The sequence below is a fragment of the Tyto alba genome, unplaced genomic scaffold, assembly GCF_018691265.1.
Source record: "Tyto alba isolate M040663 unplaced genomic scaffold, T.alba_DEE_v4.0 Super-Scaffold_45, whole genome shotgun sequence".
Taxonomy (NCBI): domain Eukaryota; kingdom Metazoa; phylum Chordata; class Aves; order Strigiformes; family Tytonidae; genus Tyto; species Tyto alba.
The window spans coordinates 16755049-16781597 of NW_024881321.1; the positions used below are offsets into that span (position 1 = coordinate 16755049).

At 35.3% G+C, this 26549-nt stretch overlaps 1 protein-coding gene and 1 pseudogene across 7 annotated transcripts in view; both read left to right on the forward strand.

The window, feature by feature from the left end:
* PIBF1 (progesterone immunomodulatory binding factor 1) overlaps positions 1-26549 on the forward strand; it is a 124545-nt gene that overhangs the window by 64791 nt on the left and 33205 nt on the right. For all 7 annotated transcript variants that reach the window (XM_042805805.1, XM_042805807.1, XM_042805808.1 and 4 more), the window contains exons 11-14: positions 8900-9065; positions 12475-12625; positions 16629-16719; positions 21350-21452. In XM_042805805.1, coding sequence (XP_042661739.1) covers positions 8900-9065; positions 12475-12625; positions 16629-16719; positions 21350-21452 — 511 coding nt within the window. The remainder of the gene's footprint in view (positions 1-8899; positions 9066-12474; positions 12626-16628; positions 16720-21349; positions 21453-26549) is intronic.
* On the forward strand, positions 17665-17818 carry LOC116960389 (annotated as a pseudogene).

Here is a 26549-nt window from a genome sequence, read left to right on the forward strand (position 1 = left end):
ATACTGGGAATATTGACTGACTATTTACCTCAAGATATTCACATAAATTTGGTAGTTTACTTATGTCAAGTTTCTTTAATTACCAATCTTACAATTGTTTCAGCTACTATCTTGAAAAATTACGGCTCTAGGACATTCAGTAAAGGGAATGTATGCCAATATGCTAAGGGCCAGTTGTGAGCTGAGAAAGTAGGCAATGCTACATCAAAATGTATTTGAGCCACTTAAAGTAAAACTACATGCACATATTGGCACTCTGAAAACTCCCTGAATACTGAATTAGTCTAGCAAGTAATAATCATGCTATCCAGAATCACAAGGAAGACCTGAAAATACTTATATTGATTTAACTGAATATCTGATGAAAAACAACCTCTTTGACTAGTGGGAGTGGAGAGTTTTAAAAGATCCATTTTTCTATGTTTTATCCAAGAGGAAAAAACAATTCAAGCAACAGTTTCAGACTTTACTCTGATTTCTTAGTTTGTTTGAACAATGAAGAACGGTGCTTGCAGTGCAATAATAAAAATGTAATGAACAATTTCTGTAGCTTCTGATATCCCCCAAATCTGTTCAGGTATGTTTCATCTGCTACAATAGCAATGTATTTCAATTCTATTCCAGAAACACAAATACTACTATTATTAAAGAATGTTTTCATGAAGTATTATTTCTGAGAAAGCTAATACTTGGTTTAAGGAGATAAGTTGTTGAATCATTATTGAAATTGTATGACAGCATAAAAAAATAATTCTGAACAGTAGAAAAAAAAAATTATCAAGCCAGAGAATTCTAAGCATATATAGCAAACCTGAAATTTAGTATAGAATAATATTAAAAGTTAATGCTTTTCTTTTTAGTGTTCTATAGCACGGAAGTTGCTGGCATTTTCTTCATTCAGATCTGTTATGTATTTCCCATATCAAAACCTCTCGCATTTACAACTAAAATTAAGTATTTTCTATACCAATCAATATACACTGTTGGGGGATAAGTCTCTCTACAATTCATTGCCTTTTTGTTGATTTAGTACAAAATTCAGCTTTGTTAACATGGCAGTTTTTGCAAGGACTGAAGCAAGCCGTGAACTAAAAATACTGGTTTATAAAAGTTAATGGTTTGGAATGCTATAGGAAATGCATTTAGAGAATAGTGTGCACAGAAAATGTGACTAAAGACATAATGAGGTTTTAATAAATATACTTCAGCTTTTTTGCTCTTGGATTAAGATATGTACAGTAGACTAAACCATATTGCAGAGCAGGGAGCCTTTTCAATCTGGTACTTCAAAGTGATTTTTTTTTTTTTTTTAAATTGAAGTCTTTATCTGTTTGTGCAAAAATGTCGTTTAGGCAATAAGAAATCTAATCATGCTTATTCTGCTGCTTGTCCAGATGTGAGTTCCACCTCAGTTCAGCATGTTTTTCATACTTTCAACATTGGAGGCTTTTGCCATTTTATGTGCTAGCGTACACAGTTGCAAAAGATAGCTTTGTGCAGTGTATTGAGTCTGTGCTGGAAACAATAGAACTGTTCAGCTGCTTCTGACTGCTTTTGGCTTGAAGTAGAGCTGCTGGTGTCTGCATCCTTCAGCTTGGCAATGTCTCCCTTCTAGATTGTTGTCCTGTATTTAGGAGAATTTTATGAAGCTGTTTCCTTTTGTATCTTTTCCGTAGGCTTCAGAGAACTCATTTAATAGCCGTCCTGTTTGAAAAACAGGAATCTTTTATCTCTCTTTAGGGTTACTTTGAAGTTTTATTTAAGGGATCTTGTGAGGTGATAATTTCCATTTTTGGATTCACAAACTAGACATCTCTGTACCTGCATCTCCTAAAATACCTGATCTGGTAGGTGTTCTCTGACCAACCATGTATACTGATGATTTCTGTGTTTCATGTTTGTACAGTTTTTCATAGATTTAGAAGTCATCATTGCCAGAAACATAAGTGAGAATGAAAACAAGAATATACATCCTGACTAAGATGTATATGCAAAGAGAAAAGCAGTTACCATTAGACTCCTAAAAATTACCGAGGTGACTCTTCTCCTATTTATATATCTAAAAAACAGTTTTAAAAGAGGAAATGGTAGAATTATATCTCATTCCTTATTATATACTTATTGGTTTCTTCATATCCTTTCTTTTTGTTAAGGATGCTGTTATTAATATCTCTGGACTGATAAAATTCAATTAGGTATTTGAATATATTTTGTATTTATTTTATTGAATCAAATACCAAAAGTTAACTCAAACAAGATGCTGATTACTTAAACCAAGTAATAACAACCTAGACAAGTGATTCCGAACAAACTAAGCATGCATCAGCAGCATTGAATTGACACAGAGTAGCAACCACATCCTGTTTCATTTTTAAAAACAGTGTGACAGGAGTTGCTCATCTTTTTTACAGTAGACCAAAAGTAAACGCACAGTTTCAGGAAGTGGAGGACTGGTTTCAGTGTCCATCAAAGCTCCAGGATTGATAGAAAACTCCCTAGTGAAGGTTTATTATTAAATTCTCGTGGCTGAAATACAACTCCCAAGCACAGGCTAGGCTAGGCTGAAGCAGTCTCTACCCATTACTGTTGAAGCTGTGTCTCAGTGCATGACCAAATCTTAAGTTTCACAGACAGAGTCAGCGTCAAATAAAAGGAAGCACTATTGCATAGTCCAGAGACAAGGAAACAAAGACGGGTTTCAATCCCTGCCAGTCAGCATGATTTAGCAGATATATCTAAAGCAGACTCATCTTTCATAATGTTCATTCTTCCAATTCTTAGAAGAGATGGAACACTCATCGTGGTAATTAGGGCGCTGTAGCTGTCCTAGTGGAGTAACACAAAGATAAGCAGCTACCTTTATAGTAATTCATCAGGACAGGCCTTTTATATGTATATTCTACAATCCCACCTTTAACTTTGCGCTCTACTGGTTGTGTTACAGGTTAGTGAGATCTGTGCAGCAGCTAACCCATTTCTTTCTCCGGTGTAAGGCACAAGAATGCATGGGAAGTATGCATGTTCCCAAAAGGCAATGCCAGGAAAAATGTCCAGTCTAGTTTACACTGGGCTATAGTCTAGTTAGGGTAGAAGAATACACGGGTTCTACATATGTAAGAACTCCATTTACTGCACAGGTAATTTGGGGTGTAGTTGTCCTGAAACTACAGGCGGTGTAAAACAGCTGTGTATCTTGCTGAATCTGGATGTTTGGAGCTAACACTTCCTGCAAACTTCAAAATAGTATGTGGAAGTGTTGCCTCCAAGGAAGTTGTTTCGACAGAATAAGGATCAGAGGCCAATACGTAACAAATGCTCAGAATGCTGCAAAACACAAAAATCTGCTTTGAAGCAAGCAGCTTTAAACAAAGCTTCTAAGATTTCTCTCTCCAACAGATTTTTACTAAACCACATGCAAAAGTACTGTATGTTTAATTACTTGATATGAAGCAAATGTAACATCTGGCAAGAACTTGCATGTTGAATCATGTTTACCCTTTAGCATTTAAGCTATAGGTTTCTGGATTTTAATTTTTTTTAAAAAACAATCTAAACCAGGAATACTGTACAGAAAAAATTCTCAGCATGTTATTTGAGGAAAGCAAATTTTAAGTGAAAACTATTTCAACAAACAAATTTGTCATTGTTTAAACAATTTGTAGAAGGCATACTTCATCTTCTAGTTAATCATTATACTCGGATCTTATTTTTCTTATGTTGGAGGTATTTAAATTAACTGTTACTGAGTGCATTGTTATTTTAATCCAGATTTTAAGTAATTTAACATCTTTGAGAGACATTAATTAAGCAATAAATGGCATGAAAGACTGACAGTGCCTATAGTGTAACAATTTCCATAAAATACATGTCTTTAAATGAAGAATGACTGTTTTCTTACCCATTTTATAGTAAATATTAAAACAGACTTTCAGTTTGTGAAACCCGCCAGATACATGATGCATCAGAATTATGTTCAGTGCTTCAGAAGCTAAGCAATGAAAGCATTTGAAACTAAGGATCAGAGTTCCTACATTTTCAGTTACTTAGGGGGTAGCGTGTGAACTCAATTCATGGGAAATTTTTGATTGCTCAGAAACAAGACAACCAGGCTTTAATACCAAGGATCAAAAAAAGAACCAGTGAAAACAAGATCCTTTGAGTGCCTATGTTTGAACTGGAGTCTCACAGTTTGATATATGTATGGACAGCGTATGTGCAGTCTGTAACATGACTGAATTCAATTTAGGCCTGTCTAGACTGCTGTTACTCCTTTTGTGACTCCAAGTGGCACAGTGAAGAGCAAGGAAAACTCTGTTCTGTACTTTTGTACTTAGCTTTGGGCTCTTTGGGAGTGAGGAAGCCTTAACAGCCAGACACAGTTGCAAAAGGTGAGAAAGTTAAACTGGGATTTGGACCTCATATTGAAAGAAGCATGGGGAGGATTTGAGGAACGATGCCTGACTACGAGGGTGATAGAAGAATAGAGAGAAAGAAAATCAGCAGATGCAGAGCCGGGCTATAAGATCGGAATGGAAGCTGAATAGGCTAGGAACACAGGTGAAAAGAAAAACAGATGCCCCAGGTAGAAAGAATGAAAATAGAACTGGAAATCAGGAGAAATCTGGGCTGATGCTGGGACAGAGAGGAAGGAGGGCAGGAACACTAGAGGACATGTTGGGGCTGGAAGTGGGACGTTTGCAATAGGACAGCTTAGGGAGGAAATGCCTATGGCATTTAGGTTTCTCTGCAAATTTGGCACTGAACCAAGGCACAGACATTTGTACAAATAGGAGAGTATATTTTAGTTAGTCTAAAGATCTTAGATCTGGAACTGACCCATCTGTGGAATCAGGATGATTGCACAACTTGCAGGGTTTTTTTTCCATTTTTAAACTTAAAAATAATGTCTAAAATATATCCTGAAAAGCTTTGGACTGGTATAATCAAATTTCCAAAATTAGAAAGTGTTGGTGTTTTGAATAATTTTGATAGGAATCTCTTTGGAAGATGTATTATTTTAATTTACTTGCTTGGCATTCTTTCCTATTAACAAGCATAATACTAGGATTTGCTGCTTCTTGAATGCTTAATTTTACAAATGTATTCTCTTCTAATGTACTTCATTGTTCAATTTCACTTTTGAGAAGTGCTGCTGTACATCTTGGGTTTTGTCAATGGGATAGACAGTGGTAAAAAAGAGAGTCTTTCTGTTAGGTAAAAACAGATTAGAGTTGCTATCTCAGTACTCATGGGATGCTTATAAGAAGTTGTAAATGTTAAGTGAGATTACAGACATACATGGTAGAAATCTTTGAATATCACTACTAGATTAGGCCGTGCTGGGTGTGTTTTGTAGTTCCTACATTCAGAAAACAATGTGCTGCCATACTTTCTTCAGTATACAGACTATATTTTATCATGAAATCTTCCAATTTACTCATTATGTGCAGATTTTGAAAAGTTGTTATATCGTTATCCACCACTTACAAAAACAGACTCCTCTGAAAAAATCTTAAAACCATTCTTACAAACCAGAGTTATAGTCCCTCTCTGAATATTCTGTCTTCAACTTTACTCTAGAAATAACCTTTTTGATAACCATTGTGTCACTCTGCTTTAGCAGACTTCAGGCATTATTGACTGGTCATCCAAATGGCACAGAGACGTAATGAAGTTGAGCCCTCATTCCAGATGGTTCTTACATGTCGGATTTTGTCCGTATTTTTCATTACCTCAATCTGTAATTTCGCTTTCATTCCCAACCCTCATTCTTCTGTGAGACAAAAACCTCTACTCTTTCACTATATCAAGTTTGGTAAAATTTCTTGATGGAGAAAAATCCTGCACACCCACATTCCACCATTTTTTTCCATAATACTAATATCAAAGCATAGGGTGGTTTTAGTCTCTTTTGTTTTCCCTTAGAGACCATTTAGGCAGTTTAAGGAATGTATTTTGACATTGTATTACATGACTCTGTACACACATGCACACACACTTGTGCTGAAATAGTAGCCAAGAAAGCAGAGATACTATCTGGCCAAGTAAAAGCAAATATTGCAAAGAAACTCTGGAGCTACAGTGGAGGAGTTACTAGTGAGCTCAACAGTTCAGTAAGGTCAAAAGGAAACTGACCCTTTGTAACCTTACCAGTACAAAACAGATCATGTACATGTTAGCTAGTTCAAGTTTCCAAAATAAAGTACAAAACAAAGTTTTTTCTGAAGTTACTGTTCATGTTTGCATTGATAAGCATGCTCTGAAAGCACCTAGCTGATTGAGTAGACTTATAAAACCATCAGAGAACTACAGACTTCTCAGGAAAGTATAGAAAGTAGGTACAGAAAAGTATGCATAGCCTATGGTTATGTATGTTCCCAGTGTGTAAGTTCTGTACAGAACAGATCATTGAACTTCAGCCTAATTTAAGGTCTGAAGTTGTGTACAAGAATGCATTGCCATTTACTTTGTGTAAAGGCAGAAGATATGAATTCATTGTTGAAAGTCAATAACTATGACTTGTAGATAAATTTCATTTTTGTGTTGCGTTGCACATCAGTTGGTTGGATGACATGTATCATTGTGAAGACTTACTCATTTGGGAACAAAACAGTCTTCCCAGGATTGTAAACAATGTGTACAGCAAAACAGATTTAGTGTCATGTCTGCAGCCAATCATGTACAAAGTGTGGAGAATGTGAGTGCTGAAACTATTTTTGTTTGGTAAAATGAGAATAGGAACATACAGTCAGGGAACAGTGATGAAATCCTTAGAGTATCAGCACTTGAAAAGCAATCCTCGAGCAAAATTGACAGCAGCAGTGAATAACCAGATAGATAATTGTCATTTTAGCAGTTTGAGTGCTGTAACTGTTTCAGAACTGTCATACTATTGAAAAAGAAAATTGTTTTAAAAAGAATGGCCTTTTCATGAGCTTAGTAGGCAGAAGTTCCAATCTGTCCTCATGCAGCCTGTGTGGGAACAGTCTAATTCATGCAGTGGACTGTTTACTCATACACGGGAGTCTACAGAGTGATTATAAAAGGCATCATAATGACACCTGTTTGTTCTGTTCAAGTTAATTCCAGTGGAAATTGCTTCCTCTTTGTGTCTTAGAAACATTCCTACATCTGAAATCCTAGGGGAAAATATTTGAAGTAATCCCCTTGTTTTTGTTAAACACTCTCAATCCCCCCTAAAGATCAGGTGCTAAATAGGATGGAATTGTGTTACAACTGCAATTTGACAAATGACAGCTAACATAACAGCCATGCTGGGTTAGAGTAAAGGTTTATCTGGCATTCTAACAATTTGTTGTTAAGTGATTTCTGTGTGAAAAGTACCATGTTGCAATTAATTCTTGTCAAAGGATTTCTCTGCTGTTTGATACTGAGTTTGATAGTCTCAAGTAAGTTTAGTTTTACCATCCAAAGCATCTTATGGTAAGGAATTTCACAACTTTCATGTGTGAAGAATGACTTCTACTTGTTTTCATTCTGTGTCTGATGATTTATAGATGCCTTCTCATTTATCTGTTGGAAAATACAGTTGATTCCTTTTCTCATTCTCCGTGCCACTCATGTTAGAGGCCTCTCTTGTTTCTTCCTCTTCCTTATACCATTTCTTTGCGAAGCTGTAGAGTCCTAGCTTGATTAAATAATTTCTTCCACACAGTGCAACTGTATAAATGCACAATGTTGCTGGTTGTCAGAGGTAATCCTTATTACCCTTCTCTGATGCTTTACCAGTTCTGTTGTATCCCTTGTAAAGTGAGATACTAGAACAGTAGTCAGCACTCGGTGTACTGGCAGCAGCATGGAATTGTAAAGTGACATGGTGATTTCTGTATTTTCTCTATTGCTTTCACAGTAATTCCCAAAATGTCAGGTTTGACCATTATTTAAAGCTGAGCCAAAGTTTTCATTGATTTATCTAGTATAACCCCAAGATCTCACTTGTGAATGAAAATAGTCAGCTAGGGGTTCATTATTTTATGTATATGGTTAATATCATTTTTACAACCTGTGATTTACTTTCTATAGATCTCCTTTGAATTTCACTTGTTATTTAATGCTAAGATTCATAAGGTTTTCTACTGTTCTTCATATCACCCTCATTTTCTACATTCCAGTAGTTTAGTATTCTATCAGCAAAGTTTTTTACCCCTCTTTTTTGAGATTGCCTGTTAAGTATGAATAGAATGAATGAAGTCTACTTCTAAGTGCAATATTATTTATCTGTCACCTATAATTGCCTTATAGTGATATTCTCAAAAATATGCTTAATTTCTGCTTTTTCAGAAGGACCTGTGGTTCTGAATGACTGTGGAAATTAATACACCACTGTAGTCTGACATTTCTTCATATCTTTGGGTATTGGAAAAAGCATTGTAGCTGATATTCACACTATCCCGAGGGGTGTGCCATTGGTATCACTGATGTCTAATACCACTTCTCCCTATCACATGTGATGTGGTGGTGAAAACAGAAGACAACATCTCCATACTATCTCTTCCAACAAAAGACTTCACTGTCTTCAGTGTCGATACACAGGACGTGTACTGAGAAGGAGATTCACATTGATCTAACATTTAAAAAAAATAAGGCATATTGTAAGGTCATTGTCATTTGATTGTACATTAACCACATTTTCAGAAAATCCATGGACTGAGTTTTCCATATACTGTGTTTTGTTATCATTATAGCATTGAATTTTACTGAAGACACTTCAAATACAGGTTACAATAGTTGCATAGATAATCATACTAATACTTATTGAACTCCGAGAAATACTCTATTCATTTCTGAAATTGATACCTATAATGAACAGAATTAGCATGTATTCTGTTTATTTTTAAATCATCAAAACTTTTTTCTTTTTTTTTTTTTTTTCTTTTAGGTATAGACAAATGCAGCTTGGCACAGAAAGTAAAGTAGCTGAACTTCTTCACCAAAGTAAGTTAAAGTCCTTTGAAAGTGAACATGTTCAACTTATGCAACAAGAAACAGCTAAGAATCTTTCACAATGCCAAATGGAATGTGAGAAATATCAGAGAAAGCTGGAGGTATGTTATATAAAGAGACACTTTAGGGGGCGTTACATTGTTACGTAGTTGTTTTCAATTAGAATGTAAAATGGAAAAGCTTGGGGGAAAAATAACAAAGAACATACATGGCTGAATTAGTATCTCCACCAAATTCTGCTGAAGCAGAATCCAATGACAAAGCTTACTAAGTTTGACCAGTTCAGTGGAAAACAAGACTTAGAGGAGTGGAAGAAGGCAAGATAATCTCTTATGGGGAGATGTTGAAGACAGTACCTAATTCATGTGAGGTATATATATGCTTGTATCACAAAGCTGCTTATATCAGTATATGTGATTACTGCAGGGAAAGAAGACCAGAACAATTATGGTCAATTCAATATCATTATTAAAAACTAGGATTTGTAATAGCATTGTTACATAATAAAAATACTTCTTATTGATACACAATTCTGGAATAAATTTTTACAGCTAAAGGAATTAAGGAGAGCATGATGTATATAGCATTGGAAAAACCTAACACTGCTAATCCTGTCGTGGTTGGTTGACACTGGCCAGCTGCCAGACACCCACCCAGCCACTCTCTCACTCCCCCTTTCCAGGAAGATTGGGGGTGGGTGGTAAATAAGATGAAAAAGCTCATGGGTTGTTATAAAGATAGAGAGATCACTTAACAGTTGCCATCATGGGCAAAACAGACTTGATCTGGGGAAAATTAATTTTCCTTATTAACAGCTGAAATAGATTTGGATGTTGTGAAACAAAGACATAAGCTAAAGCATCTTTCCCCACCCCTTTCTCTTCTGGGTTTAACTTCCCTCCTTCATTTCTGACTCCTCTACCTCCCCCTCCCCGAGCAGTACAGGGAGGGGTGGGGAATGGGGGTTGCAGTCAGTCCAGATCAACTCTTCTCTGCTGTTCATTCCTCCTCATACTTTACTCTGCTCCATTGTGGATCCTCCATGGGCTGCATCTTCCTTCAGGAGAAAATCTGCTTCTACTTGGGCTCTCCACAGGTTGCAGTTCCTTCAGGGCATGTCCACCTGCTCCAGTATGGGGTCCTCCATGGGCTGCAGTGTGGATATCTGGTCTGGTGTGGTCTTTCATGGTCAGCAGAAGGACAACCTGCTTCACCATGGTCTTCTTCACAGGCTGCAAGGGAATCTCTGTTCTGGCACCTGGAGCACCTCCTCCTCTCACCTTGGTGTCTGCATTAAGGCTGTTTCTCACAGTTTTTTCCCTCACTCCTTACTTCCATGCAGCATTTTTGCCCTTTCTTAAATATGTTTTCCCCTGAGGTGCCCCCACCCCGGTGGAGGGGCCGAGCCGTGCCCTGCGGTGGGTGGGTTGGAGCTGGAACCAGCTGTGTCCCCTCCCCTCACAGGGGCTGCCCCACAGCCCCCACCATGCCTGCACCCGGGCACCCGCACTGAATGAACCTATTTACATAGAGTTGAATTACTTGGACCCATTTGTCTATACAAGCTTCAAATTTATTATCTTTCAAACGTGTACTTTCGAAAACGTATCATATCCTGTTCGCTTATTTCGGTATTGGAAATGTGTCGAGTATTCAGGGGAGCAAACTTGTATTAAAACAAAATTTCTTCACCTGTGCAAACTTAGTCCCAAAATCATATCACTGAGTCAAATTTGCGAGATTTAAGTGCGATTTGCAGTGTATGTCTAAAACAAATGTCAGGATACAAACAGGACAGGATAGTATAAAAGCTTTTTTCCAAGTGCCAGATATGGCAGCTCTATTGTTTTGGGGAAGGATGCTGTTCTTCAAGTCCCTGCATTTCTGGTGCTGGACCCGCCTAAGGTGTTTACGAAAAGGAACTATAGAGTGGAAGCAGAATTAGAGTTTTAGATAAAATGTAATTTCTTGTTCTGTCTGTATTGGGACATTCAGATCCTAGCTAATGAGGCTAGTTGTTGTCACGAGCACTGGTAGTACCAGTTTCACTAGACTTTGAGGTTGCTAAACAGATTTTTAGTTGCACGGACACGTCTAAACCTTGAGAAGATAGTTAAATTTGAGTTGTATTTCCATTTTCTTTGTGAATATTTGGTTGATCCGGTAACATCTTGAATATTTGCCATTCAATTCTGCTAACACTTTTGGAACTTCCTTTTCCCTCTAAAGAGAGGGAACACTTCAAAACCAGTACTCTGGCATTAAGAAATGTTCTTGCAGAATTTAAATATTTGATGTCTGAAGCTTTTACTTTTGTTCCTTTCTACTGAATTCTTATTTTTTAATTTCCTTTCTTATATATAGTATCAATGTACTGAGTTTTTTCTTACCCTTCTTACATGATTTTGATCTTAATGAATAGTATAATCACTAATATCTTGAGGCTCAGCTACAGCTGCTTTGTGAACCAACTCTTGTTTTGATTTGAATTTCAGCACAGTTTCTGTTATGCATGCTAAAATGAGAAAACAGAGGGTTTATATATTGCCAAATTGTAACCTATACATTTATGCTTCTGTGACACTAGACCAATCTTTTTATATTCAGGTGGCTTGCTTCTCTAAGCATTGTGCTTTCTTTTGTGTTTTTGACAGTGAATTTGGAATTACTGCTGTATCCACTGTGCATAAATTTTGGTATCTTAAGATCTATATTCCATTGTGACCTTGAATGTTTGGGATTTTTATTTGGGAAGTTAGTATTAAACTTAGCTGCAGTACTACTTGGTTATTACTTTACTTGTTTTGGTCAGATCTTTTTCTGTGAAGGTTGTAGATTACTTACCAAAAATTTGCTTCCTCCAGTTGGTTTTATAATATTTAATGTTGTTTTCTATTTTCAGGTACAATATCAATCTTTAATTCTTACACGGACCTTCATAACTTTTACTTCTGAATATGTGCTTTTTTGTTTAAACTTTGTGGATTAAGTATTTACATTAGTCCTGAATAATAATAGCATATTACCTTTCAGTAATAAGTAAATAATAAGAATCTGATATGTTTTAAATATCAAATTTTTATATTCAAACATTTACCATTCTTTAAAAGAATCTTCTTTTTAAATTGATAGCTGAAATCTGAATCCAGTTAAAGCAACAAAAATAAATGCATTTACCTGGTTTGACTGCTACGTAATAATTTTTTAGCTGTTACCATGCTTTTCCTAACTCCCCTTTAAAATTCCTGTATCTTTTTCAGAGAGAAACTCTTAGAATTACCGTGCCTTAGGAGATGGGCGTAGGTGATATGACCTGAGAGTGTAATCTGTGCAAGAAAATACACTTGAAAAAAACCCCTGTGTTTTAAAGTATTTTAATCTTTTCTGTGCAAAAGTTACATCAAATATTTAGCATCATACTACTAAGCATTTTTCATGTATTATATTTTGCCTCATTCATAAAAAGCTATAATGCTGAATCCCTCATCTTTCTGTTATTCACTCTCACAGGTGCTTACTAAGGAATTTTATAGTCTTCAGTCTTCTAGTGAAACACGTATTATTGAACTTCAAACACAGAATTCTGAGTTTCAAGCAAGGCTAGATACTTATGAAAAACTTGAAAAAGAGCTTGATGAGATAATATTGCAGACTGCAGAAAGTAAGTTCTGTCACAAATGATATTGTAACTGTAGGTGTTTCTGGCATTATGACAAGATGTCTTGTTTCTCATGGCACTTGAAAAGTATTACAGTACCTCTCATTCTCTCTCCTTATGCCTGATAATTAAGATGCAATAATTATTATGATAGAAAATATTAATGACAGGTTTCTAAGTGTATTTGTAAATAAATATCAAATAAGCATGAACTTATATGGATATTAAAAATCATATCAGTGTTTCTTTTTTCCCTCATTTCTCTTTTCCTTATTCTAGTCATCCACTATAATTAGACACATTTTTTTAGGATTCTCCTACTATTTAAGCATATTTTAAATACCAGGAAACCCTCTTTGTTGACAGACAATTATAGGTTTCATAATACAGTACAGTGATTAATGTGAATTTTTGAATAAATTGAGGGGGGGAAAGCTCTTCCTTGTGTTGAATTAATAATAAGTAGATATTAAGTAGTTGCTTGTGGCAGATCAGTCTGTTCCAAGTATTAAACCCTGGATTAAAGTCAGGCCTGATTACTCTTGAAAATTTTTGTCTCTGTTTGTCAAAAATAACAATATCTGATCTCAAACACAGCAAAATTTCTGTGAAATCTCTATTGATTTGATTCTTAGCTTAAATGAATCCATAAAGCAAATAATTTTTAATTTGAAAACAAGACTCTAACCTTGAAGTCTTTCAGCCTGTATGTAAACAGAGCAGGACATTTCAAGCTTTCAAACTAATTATTGTGTCTTCTTGGCATTTTCTTTTTAATTGCTACTCCAAAGAATAATCAAAATTTATAAATAATGTTTTTGAGGTAGAAGGTTGTTGCATAAGCTTTACATAACAATAATGTAGAAAAAAGTATGTATTACTGGGATGCAGTGGTGTCTGGATATCTTTAGTAATTAGACTGGACGTACTTTATTAATTGTATACATTGCAGATTGTACTTGTTAGAATGGCATAACTACCCAAAGGTTCCAGTCTGACCATGAGCACATTTGCTATAAACATGCTTATGTTTTAGTCGGTAACATGGTTTTTTTTCAAATGTACATATATATATATATATATATATATATATAAAAACTTGCCTAAGGAGTATTTATGTATTAATACAGAATTTTTGTACCTTACCTTCATTTTTTCCAAGGGAAAGATAGAGTTCAGAATGCTGGTTTTTATTTACACTGATTTACATTTTTTTATGCATTTTGGGATGGCAGTAAAACTTTCTACATATGTATAGTAGATATAGAATAATATAGATCAATAATAATAATAAGTATAGAATAATATACTTCAGTATTATTTCAATATAATCTCTATTTAGTAATTAACATTGGGTTTTCTTACTATTATTATAGTGTATTTGATATTGAAAGTTAGGATTAATACTAATTAAGACTGAATTCCAGGACCAAGGTGAACTTCTGAGGAAAATCAGAGGAAAAAGTATTTCTTATTAAAAAACACTTCAAAGGAGAACACAGACATACTTCCTCCTGTGTCTCAAATTATGTCCTGGTATATGCATGTCATAAATAGCTGGTAGAAAAATGGGTAGAAATTTAGTTGAAACAAAGGAAATACAATTATTTTTCAAATTCAGTGTGTTCTGGAAATAGTCCAGTCTATCCTTCAGAGAATATCATTTAGGCTGAAGCATTGTGTGGAAGACAGAATTTTCTATAGACTTCCATGAGAATGCAATTTTACTTTTCAGTCCTGTGGTCACTTATTTATATTTCAATATCATGTAATATTTTTTCTCTTCCTTGAGTTATGAAGCCTCTTCTATTTTACAATATTTGGGAGTACTGGTGGTGGTTGGATTCTCTAGACTTTTTAATAAACTGTATTTGCACGTGAGGTGGCTTTTGTCATATATAAGCTTTTAATTTTTTCTTTGGAGAATGTGCTTGTGGAACAGATCATTGAATTGTAACTGTTATTCCCTCATAATGCCTTGCTTTATTAATATTGAAATAACATTAAACAGCCTATTCAGGAAACTATCAAGAATTTATGTAGTCACTCCTTACTGCACCTGAGTGGTTTCCACAAGAATAACAATAGTAAACTTTCTTGGCATTTGTCTATTCTTCCTTTTCAGGGTAATAGCTTCACTTTGGGGTATTTTTGTTGTAGACTAGTTGTTGGCTTTTTCTTGCTTCCATAGATTAGTATCTTTTTTAAGAAAAATGTTGAACCTATATATATCCTCACAATGGCACTTTTTTCTGTTAAGTGGTGTAAAAAACTCTTGTTAATAAGTGTCCCCTAAATTGTAAAATGTATATTTTACACCACAGTCAGGTGAAGAACCTGGAAGGACATAAAAGAAGATAAGGGAAACACACACTGATACAGAACATTACTTCGGCTTGATATGTACAACATTTCCAATTTTTTTTTGTGTTTGTCTTCATGATCTGACACTTATATGGACACTACTTAGGAATTTATAGGGCTGGATCCTACTGACATTTTTCTGAGACATACAACACTGAATTTGTAACCAAAAAGAAGGATTATGACAAAGGCAGGTTAAATTATTTTTTGGGTTTTTTTCTGAACCACAGATATTTAAGGTACTAGAGAATTCCCCATCATAACCAAGACAGCCTTGAAAATCTTAAGTTCTGGTGCCTTTGTACTGCTACACCAGTAACCTTTTGCTGTCATACTTACTGGAATTTCTGTATTGTTTTTCATGTAACTAGATAGGTGACTTGTCACAAGTGCTCTACTAGATGCTTTTCTCTCTCTAAATGTGTTTTAAGAATCCTTTTCAAAATAGCATTAAAAGGGTATTAGGCAAGGGAGGAAGGAAGCTATAGCATTGTGCAGGTTGTTCAGAGAAGGTATTTCTGATTTTGAGGCACTTGAACATTAGGAAAGGTGAGTCAGATAGGACTGTCATGTCATTTCCTAAATTTGTTTTTCCTGTTCCCAAGTACTTGACTCATCAAAGCTGTTTTGTGGTGCCTGGGCTGGTGTTCATTTATGCTCCCTCCCTCTCTCACACCCCTGCTGCTCTCACTTTCTCTTTGTCCCCCTCTACCCCTTCTCTACGTCCCCCTCTCTGCCCCTGCCTACCTCCTACACACACACTTCTTTTTTTCTTTCTTTCTTTTTTTTTTTTTTTTTCTGGCCCACTTTGTCTTACAGGAGAGAGGAAACCTGAATTACACAAGCTGAAATATTAAAATCTGTACATGTTTTAATCTTGCTGTTATTGGGATTTCTTTTCAATTTAAATTTCCAATGTGTTTTAAATCCTTAGAAATATGTTTTCAGAAATCAGTCATCTATGGAGGCAGAGATTATTTTGAATATTTTTACTTTCCATAAACATAAGAATCTTCTTCTTGCCCTTTTCTGAAGATAGGTATGGCATTTGTTTTCCTCAGGTTATGAGAAATTTCTGATTGCCACAGTCTTTCAAAAATGATAGTGAGCAGCCCCACAGTGACATCAGCTCCCTCAGCAACCTCGGATGTGTCCCTTCTGGTCTCATGGACTTGTTTCTGCTCAGTCAGCTTAAGCACTCCCTAATTTTATCTTTCTGTACTTCCTCATGTGCACAGAAAATGAATTCTTTAGAAAAAAAACCTGAAGCAACCTAACCTGCCACTGCTGAATCAAACTTACACTATTGGTGTGTATATTGTGACTATACCAATAATATGAGTATTCAAGGACACTGAACTCTTTTTCTTTACTTTCGTATTGTGTAAGTCTTATGTTAATCAGAAAAATAAAAAGATAAAAGCCTGCCAGTGTTGTAGGAAATTAACGCATGGCATGGTGTTAATGCTAATTGTGAACAAAATTATTCCACTCAAGTCCAGAAGATTAGACCAACTGAAAGTCTTACTTCTAGAAAAATGTTTGTGCATGTGTATAATTATAAATAGAATTTCTTAGAAGTTTGTAAGTTCTTGCATTGTAATTATGTTCTTCAACAGTACCTTTTTGCAATTTTTTGCAGTGGAAAATGAAGTTGAAGCTGAAAGGGTTCTCTTCTCATACGGGTATGGTGCTAATGTTCCTACAACAGCCAAGAGACGACTAAAGCAAAGGTAAAAAAGTGCCTCCTGAATTTACTTGTTGAAGACAAAATAAATGAAGATATGTGCATTATGTTTTGTTTTAGAATTCAGCCAGTTTGATTAACATGAAGTGTTTTTTTTAATTACTTATGTATACAGGAATAGAGTGAAGACTAGGACCTGTTAATGTGATTGATGCATATAAATGAGCATATACATAGTTTTCTAGGTCATTTTAAGATCTTTCTTCATTGTCTTTCAGAAAGATAAATTTTAATTGTAAAAACTAAACAGCTGTAAAAACACACTAGTCACATTGTTTACATTTATAAAATAGGAAATAAGTTTTTAGTGCCCTAAAAATGATTGTATGTAATTGTAACAAAAATACGTCTGTCAGGAAACTAAGGCAGCCAAGGTTTCAGAGCATCACTATTTCATCTTTACAAATATAGGAGCTGATTCCAGTTATATTTCTTCAGTTTACTCTGATACCATTTGATCAATAGATAAAAATTATGTTGGCTGAATAACAAATGTCTTGAACATAGTAATTTTTAAATAATAAGTTTTTATTATGCATTGTCTTTTAGAAATAACAGTGACGTTTGAATAGCTCATATGAGCATAAATGCTACAACTCACTGTGAAGTAGAGGGAATGTAGATTTATTTATCAGATTTTTAAACTGTGACCACAGCAAAAGTGTTGCTGCTGTTCAAAATATGTATAGGTAGTATACAAAGAAAATATAAACTAAGATTGAAATTATGGAATAGTGGGATGTCTGGAGGTCAGCAGGGTCCAACACCATGCTCAGACCAAATCCAATTGTTCAAGAGCTTGTCTGGATAAGTTTTGATTTTCTCAATGGATTGTGATTCCACGTCCTTCACAATACCATGGGTCAGAGTAATGTGATGATTTGATTTGATTTGATTTTGATTTGATTTGATTGTTTTATCCAGAATCCTGTCTCCAGCCTGGCAGAGGAGATACCATAATTAGGATGGTGGTTCTCCCAGGATTAGACACATTCCTTGCACTTTGAGTATGCCTACAAGTTGCTCAAATGCAGGAAAGTCAGCTGCGTAATTTGTGTTAGGGGTGGGCTTTGACAATGCTGTCTTCTACCAGAAAGAGAAACTCCACCATCATTGGTGGATACACGAAGTGTATAAAGATAGAGTGAACATGTACCATAGCTTCACAGTATACATTTCTAGCATTCAGGTTCTGGAAGTGCAGTTTTTGTCATGTATAGCTGTTTTTTTACTACAAGTATTAGTTGTTTTTGTCCTCTCAACCCCCACCTTCTCCATGACAAAGAATACTTGACATCAAAAGTTACTGATGAGAATTAAGGGCAAATGATGGTCTGTTCATGTTTGCAACAAAGCTTTGCGGCCATGTACTGTTGCTTCTGTACTTCATATTTGGTTTTCAAGTAAGTGTTATGACTGTCAATCAGATGTCTTTGCAGATCAGTCCTTTTGTCCCTTTGCTTTAAATTTAAACTAGTCAAAAAACATATTGACAAGCATATTTGAAAGACATACTCGTGTTTATCCTTAAATACTTGCAAATCCAGGTCAAGTTCACTGAATAGTTGTAGCTGGGAAAATTATCATGTGCTACATTCCTGAAGTTGCCATGGGAAGATATCCAAGTTTCCCCTTGCACTCTAATAGCTAATGTATAAGATCCCTAACTAGTCAGAGAAGTGGTTCATTTCTCTTTATTACTAGATGAGATCTTAACACACATCTCCTATCTCCTAAATAAAAATCCAAGTAATTAATTTGGAGAATTAATTTCTCTATTTTCAGTTATTGTTTACACAGTCTAATGCTAGGAGGAACTGAGAGAACCAACCTCTTGATAAATGCTATTGAGAATTTCAGGTAATTCCTCTCATACAAGGTGAAAGTAAAAGATTGTCTCTGTGAACGTGTAGGTTTATAACACAGCTGAAGAATCTCAAGACTTCTGCCAAATCTGAAAGTGTATTCCCTTTTACTGAGGAGAAGGTGTAGGTTATGACTGGTCAAATTTTCACAGAAAGTCTGTACACTCATTTAGTTTTACACACTCTAAGCCTCAGTTTAAGGTTAAATATAATCTCCCTATTGGTCTGCTTTAGCTCACTTACACTCTTACAGATTCAGTATCATGGTCAAGAACTGAGTAACACTTTGCTATACATTATTTGGAGACTAACAGTCTTACGTGTTCAGTTTATGGATGGTATGCATTGAGAGTCTAAGATCTGAACTGGAGTCACTTCTCCCTTTCTTCAATATACAAGTTTCTGAAAAATGCCACACATGACTAGAAGGATAGATCATTGTGGAGAGCTGTTAAGGCACACTAGAAAGTGGTATTAACACTGTGTATCTTCCTCATTTTTAGAGTTCTGAATTTCCCATGTCATGTTGTGAAATAGATTGGTGACTAAAGTACCTACGTATGGAAGGATACAGTGATAAATTCTCTAGATGCCATTGTGATAATAAGCCACCAAGCTGCTGAATCGTACAAAGATGGCAGGATTCATTGCAGGATTTATAAATTTAGACCTCTAATCTTAGGTTTAGCATGGAGACTTTGCATCTAACCTTCCATTATAACCAAATTAGTTGTAATCATAGAATCATGGAACGGTTTGGGTTGGAAGGGACCTTTAAAGAACATCTAGTTCCTATCCCCTGCCATAGGCAGTGGCACCTTCCTCTAGATCAGGTTGCTCAAAGCCTCATCCAACCTGGCCTTGAACACTTCCAGGCCTGGGCATTTACAGCTTCTCAGGACAACAAGTTCCAGTGTCTCACCACCCTCACAGTAAAGAATTTCTTCCTTATATCTAATCTGTATCTACCCTCTTTCAGTTTAGAACCATTACCCCTTGTCATATCACTACATTCCCTGAGAAAGGGTCCTGCCCTATTCTTCCTGTAGACCCCTTTAAGTACTGGAAGGCCACTCTAAGGTCTCCCTGAAGCCTTCTCTTCTCCAGGCTGAACAACCCCAGCTCTCTCAGCCTGTCCTCACAGGGCAGGTGCTCCAGTCCCCTGATCATCTTTGTAGCCCTCCTCTGGACCTGCTCCAATAGGTCCATGTCCTTCTTATGCTGGGAGCCCCAGAGTGGGACACAAGACTCCAGCTGGGGTCTCACAAGAGCAGGGTCCAAGGGGAGAATCACTTCCCTCGACCTGCTGGCCACACTTCTCTTGATGAAGCCCACAGTACAGTTGGTTTTCTGGGCTGCGAGCGCACATTGCTGGCTCACGGTTTTCCATCCACTAACACCCCCAAGTCCTCCTCCGCAGGGCTGCTCTCAATGCACACATCACCCAACCTGTATTTGTGCATGGGGTTGCCTCAAGTCATGTGCAGGACATTGCAGTTGGCCTTACTGAACTTCATGATGTTTGCAGGGGCCCACCTCGCAAGCCTGTGGAGGTCCCTTTCGATGACATCCCTTCCTTCCAGTGTGTCGACCACAGCACACAGCTTGGTGTCATGGGCAAACTTGCTGAGGGTGCACTCAATCCCACTGTCCCTGTATGTCTCCAATAAAGATATTAAACAGCACTGGTCCCAATACTGACCCCTGAGGGATGCCACTTATCACTAGTCTCCACTTGGACACCCAGCCATTGACCACAACTCTTTGAGTGTGGCCATCCAGCCAATTTCTTATCCATTGAGTGGTACATCAATCAAATTCACATCTCTCTTATTTAGAGGCAAGGGTGTCGTGCGGGCACAGTGTCAAATGCTTTGCACAAGTCCAAGTAGGTGATGTCAGTTCTTCAACACAGCCTGTGGAGTTTGGAGTACATTTCAGTTTACCATCCAGGCGTCCATTTTAGTGGAATATAGTGAGGCTCTACAGACTGTATTGAATAGGACTAAATGATTAATACCATCTTGAAAGACTAGGTTAGATGTCTGGAAGCATTCTCTGCAATTGCACACTGAATCTTCCCACTGCTGCCTATGGAACTGTGCTGATGAATTGATGTCACTCATTTGACTTTGGGCATGAAACATGTATTAGGTTGAGGATCTAATTTTTTAAGTAGGTTAAGTAATTCAATAATCCTTTCTCTTCACTTCTAAGTTAATTTGTGGATCTGTGTAAGTTTTTTTTAAAAAGTGACAATAACATTTAATTATTTAGCATATTAAATGTCAGACGAAACAATTTTTCCTCTGTTTTGAAAATTATAAAATACTAAATTTTTCAGTGTTTAACTACAAAATGTATATTAATGTGCAGGGTTTTTTAATGATATTTAAGGAGAAGCCAATTACAGTAATTCCCTAAAGTTGCTAAAAAGTAAAGACTCATAATTAGTTGAAACATTTTGACATGATTACTCTGATTGTGTAGTATTGTACAAATTATATAGGTAATTACTTTAAAAAAAGTATTACAATGGCATAACTGTGGGAATGCTATCTCAGTGCTGTTAAATTTTGCAATATTTTAATTGTTTTTCTAACTAACCATTCTGCATGTTTCACTGTAGCTTATTAGTATTTAAGCACTGGTGAAAAATCAAGGCAATCAAGTTCTGAAGTGTAAATGTGAAAATTTTTTTTGCATATTTTGGAAAAAAATTCAACTTGAGCTTGCTTTTTATTGGCACAGTGTTCATTTGGCAAGGAGGTTACTGCAGCTAGAAAAGCAAAACTCGTTGCTCGTAAAAGATCTGGAACATCAGAAGGAACAAGTAACACAGATTTCACAAGAGGTAAATTACTGCTACAAAAAATCAATTCTGTAGAGACTATAAACATTGAAGAACAGCTGTTCATAAAATGGAATATTTTCTAAACAGTGTTTATTATCTATTTGATGTCAAAAAATGGCCTCTTATTAACCAAAACTCTGTTAAACTTTTTTCAAATAAGTTTATATTGTATTTTGAAACGAAGATCTAAAGAGGAATTACTTTACAGGCAAAACAAGAATGTAAGCCAGACAGACAACGTTCTGATTTCTGAACAGAAGACCAACTAGCCAAACTAGTTTGTTCTGTTTGCTAGTTAATTGTTCAATGAATACTTCATTACTTTTTGCACAACTCATCTCTTAAATCACTTTTGAAGATATTGCTGTAAATCTTTTTCTAAATTGTTTATTCTTGAGTCTTTTGAATATACAATTGTAGGGAATGTTTAGTATAAGCTGTTTTCTAAAAAGGCTAGATTTTTTTTTTTACTTTGTTAAAATTAGTTTAATTTCATGAACTTTTAAAATTCTGTATATAATACCTGAAATCACGTATTACATTGACATGGAAAACAAACACTAAACAAAACTCAGTTTGAAATCTCCCAGAATTAGGGCAAACTAATTTTTAAAAATATTTTTAAGATTGTTTTCTATGTTTCTCTTAGGAACCAGAAGACTTTTAGATTTGCTGTTAGATATTTTCAGCATATGGAATTTCTGGGCTAATTGGTTTAGGAATGTGGTTAGCAGTTTGGTTTTTAAGCCATGGTATTTATAAATTATATTTGCACTATGAAGTACTCCTAAGTACTTCATAGTGCAAATACTTGCATTTTCTACATATTTTTAAATTGCATGTCTTCTATGTATTTTGTATGTGTATATACATGATTTTATATTACTTCAGTGAAAGTTACATGAACAGTGAAGTACGGATTTTTTATAACCAATACTACAGTTTATTATGGATTCTTCTTAGGTATATCCTAGTAGTTTGTATTTGACTAAAACATATCTTTAAAATCTTCTTGACTTGAAAACATCAAGAGATTTGTGAATCCAATGTTATCCTTCATAGTTTTGTCTGTCACTATTCTTCCACTATCATTAATAACGTCTGTGCTTTATTTCCCACTTAAATCTTCCTGGTTTTCACTTCAGTACATTTCTTCTTACCCACCGTGGTTTTATATTTGCCTCTAGATCACTGATGAAAGATTCAGTACCAATGACCTGAGTTCAAATTCCTACAAAATTCCACTAGAACATCTTCACCTCATTTTTATTTTCCCACAAGATGTCATGTGGCCCTTTCTTGATCTTTTATCATATAATGATATAGTTTAAATCAGAATGTCATCCAGTATGAAGTTAAATGCCTTGCAGATAGCCTATTAACATCAAACTTACGAGGTTAAATAAAAATTTTAAGACCTATTTTCTATTAAACTCATGTCTGGAATTCAGGTCTGAATGCTTCAACAGATTTTTTTGTCCTTTATTTTATTTTTCAAATTTTGCATATGATTATAGGCCATTTTGTTTGGTAACAAATACTTAGGCCATTCTGCTTGCCATCCTTCAATATGTACACAGAGAGTTTACACTTGTTACTAGTGGACTGGGAAGCAGTTCATCATTTTCATGGTATACAAACTGGTCATCTGATTTCTTTTCAGAGGACAAACAAATTTTATTGAAAACTTCTGTGTTTTCAGTATTATATAGTTTTACCACAACTCTGACATAATGGGTTGTACTGTTTCTGGGATTTATTTGCTCCCATTTTTTTCATTCTAAGAGTTCTATGCCTGCTCATATCAACTTTCCCCTTGAAATTGTAGCTCTTCTTGTAAATGTTCTGTATCTCATATTTTATACTGATTGCTATCTATTATCTTTTTTTATATAGTTAAAGTTCTTAAGCTTCTGTTTGCTATCTTTACTGCATCCCCTGAGTTAAGAAGGATTTTTTTTTTCTCCAAGCTACTGTCTGTCTTGATTATTTCTTTTTATTTTTTTTTTTTTTTAAGAGCAAAACAGAGATCCTGTAGACTATGGCATGCTCAGGTAGCCCATTATTATTATTTTGATTAACAGTTTGTTCAGTCACCTAGATGAAATCTAGAACATGGATTGAAAGTTGGTGCCAGAGTTCTTGGACCAATTTTTCTTCTGAACTAGGATTAAATATAGGTATTTCACTGCAGTATTTGTGATACAACTGTTTTTCTAAGTTCTTTAAAAGAGGGAGGGAAAGAAAAAGATTGCAGTAACTACAGTGGATGCTCTTTCTAAGAATCTTTTTTTGGACTATCCTCAACCAGTTGTCAACCAGAAAGGAATTACATTGATCTTCTGGGAGAGTCTAGCATTACCAAGAAGAAAGTACCAACTTCTACATAATTTCATTCATTATTTGGAAGTCTGTTATAATGTGCCTTCTTGAAAGTTGGAACCCGATGGAAAAGCTCAGCTGCTGAAAAAAGCTTGTCAGTCTTAGTCCCATTATAGTTTGTCAGGCTTTATTTAACTGCAGGATCCTATCTATTTTCAGGTCTTATAAAAGAATTCTCCCTTAAAGTCGTCTTTCTGTTGCTTTGTATAGCAGTGACCTGCAATGTTAAAGTAGGTATTGAGACATTTCGTACTACAGAAGGTTTGTTCACCATGTCTAGAGCAAACAGAAGGAATTCTCATGACCTGATCCAAGAAAGATCCTCAGCTAGTGATAATGAGTTTATTGCCTCTGCAACTCACTTGATGTTACTCTCAGTTAAAGTAAGTGGAAGTCTATATATCAGCTTATGCAAAGTAGTGATCTACAATTACTACATTCAGTGTCCAATTTAAATTTTGGAATTAATTCACTTTGCAGAGGTTTTGAACAACAGTGCCAGAAGCAATGGATAGACAGTTTCTTGTGTCTAGAAGGCTAATATGGTCTTTGAGTGACTTAAAAAGCAAATACTGAATCAGTATACAGTAAAAGTGATATCCTAAATAAAGACATTTACTAAGTTGATATATTTGTCTTGCTGCTGAATGACTTTTTCAAGCCTTCGTCATGACGTATTTTGTGCTTTTTGTATGCCTTGATTGAAACATTTTTACTAAAAGCAGGTTTACACCTCACTCTGAAAAAGAGAGCATAGATCAAACTGAACAATGATTAAATCCTTCAGCTTGATGGGGATGTTCATTCAGGGATAAATAGTAAACATCCAATTGCAAGGTATTAGATGTATTCCTTAAAAAAATGACACAGAAATACTTAAGTAAATCTTTTACATTAAGGCAGAATGAAATCAAAGTTGCTTACAAAAAATATTGCTTTTCCTCAAGGATAATGCTTCATTTATATACACATGTGTGCATTAGTAAAATTGATCTGTTAAATACACTTATTGCTTAATTGATTACAGTTTAGTGACAACCTCTTTTAAGTTCATAGAATCAAACAGGCAGCAAAGCACCACCATGGAGAGGGAAGAGAGTCTTTTCTCATAACAGCAGCATGTTTTTTAGCTGGTAAAGTTAGCAAGTTAACAGATGACTTAGCAGCCTCAAACCAAGTTTACACCACCTCACTTGTCCTTTCCCACTGCAGTACTTCAATTCTTATCAGTGAGAACAATGAGGAACTTTACACTGTGATGACAGCAGCCTCTGAAAGTTCTTGGGCTATCAAGAACAGAATTCCAAACAAGATCAGTTGGATTAATTTTCTCCTAAAATGGCAGCCTCAAGGTTTTATACTGCTATTTTTAGGCCATCCTAAAATCAGTACTTTGTCTTGAAATTACGTGTTTGTTGTGTAAAGATTCTCTATTGTCTTCCTGAAATTGATGTTTTTTGATAACTTGTACTCTTAGAAAAATAATAGCTTTTTTATCTGCTTATCAATTAGTTTCTGCAAGAAGATGATTGCCTTTTTGTTTTTTACTTCTTTACAATATACTTGGAATTTCACTGTGGACTAGAATAGATATTTCCTGAAGGAACTAATGTATTTAAATAATACTTAAGGATTTGCATTAATTTGAAGAAGTGCAATGTTATTTTCTTTAATTTCACTTCTTAAAACATAAGGTAGAGTTAACTGCCCTTTTAGTAAGGCCAGTCAGGTGAGCAAGCAAAGTTTTTTCTATATTCTGTTTTTTAATAAATGTGAACCATATTCTGTTTTTCAATAGATGTGTACATTATAAGTTCTTTGCTCATTTGACAGAGTATCAAGGTCAGAAGTAAAACTACAATAAAAATACATTGGAATCAATGAAAGATGGAAACAGTCTCATGTTTTTTAAATTGTGAATAGGAGAAAAATCTGATTTTAGAAAACTCCTGAAGTATTATTTAAATGGGCTAGTTCTATAGGAAGGGGCTGGGGTTTTTTCCCTGCTTGTTTGGAACAACACAAAATAGGACAGCTGGCTCCTTATTCTGATTTGGCAAATGCAGATTGTTTAATCTATTGAGAAATTTTATAAACTACTTGGAAAGTTTAACCATTTTCCATTGAATTCATTCTATTAGACTTGTTTGTATCTAAACTTTAGAACATTTTAATTTCTTTTTTAAAGAATCTAGTTGTTATTCTTGACTTACATGTACTCTAGCTGCCGAAACTGCTAAATCTTGATGTGTGATTTTAATTCTGTATATGTTTTAGTGAATGATCTTGTTATATTGCTGAAGATAGAAGCCATATCATGCAAGCTTTTTAAGCCCAGTGACCCTAATTTGTTCGAGGAATAGGGCTAGAAAGGTTTAGTTCCTACTTATGGGTATAACAGATATTTTATGTTACTCTTGTAAACATCCTGTTGGATTTCACTGTTTGTATACAGTAATTGATTAGAAGAAAGGGGACTTTTCTTCTGTTATTACTGTGTTTTTATTTAGATTCAATTTTTGAGCTGAAAATTCCATTGTAATAGTATACTGGTTTACAAAAGTCACTTGTGAACAAGAAGAGGCCTTTACTATATTATTTTTTTTCGTCAATGGAAGCTGTTACATTAAAACCCTTGAAAATGCAGATTAGGGAAGTGTAGAAAGCAGTAATATGATTGCAGTGAAATAGTGTATAATTAGGACAGGAAAGTGA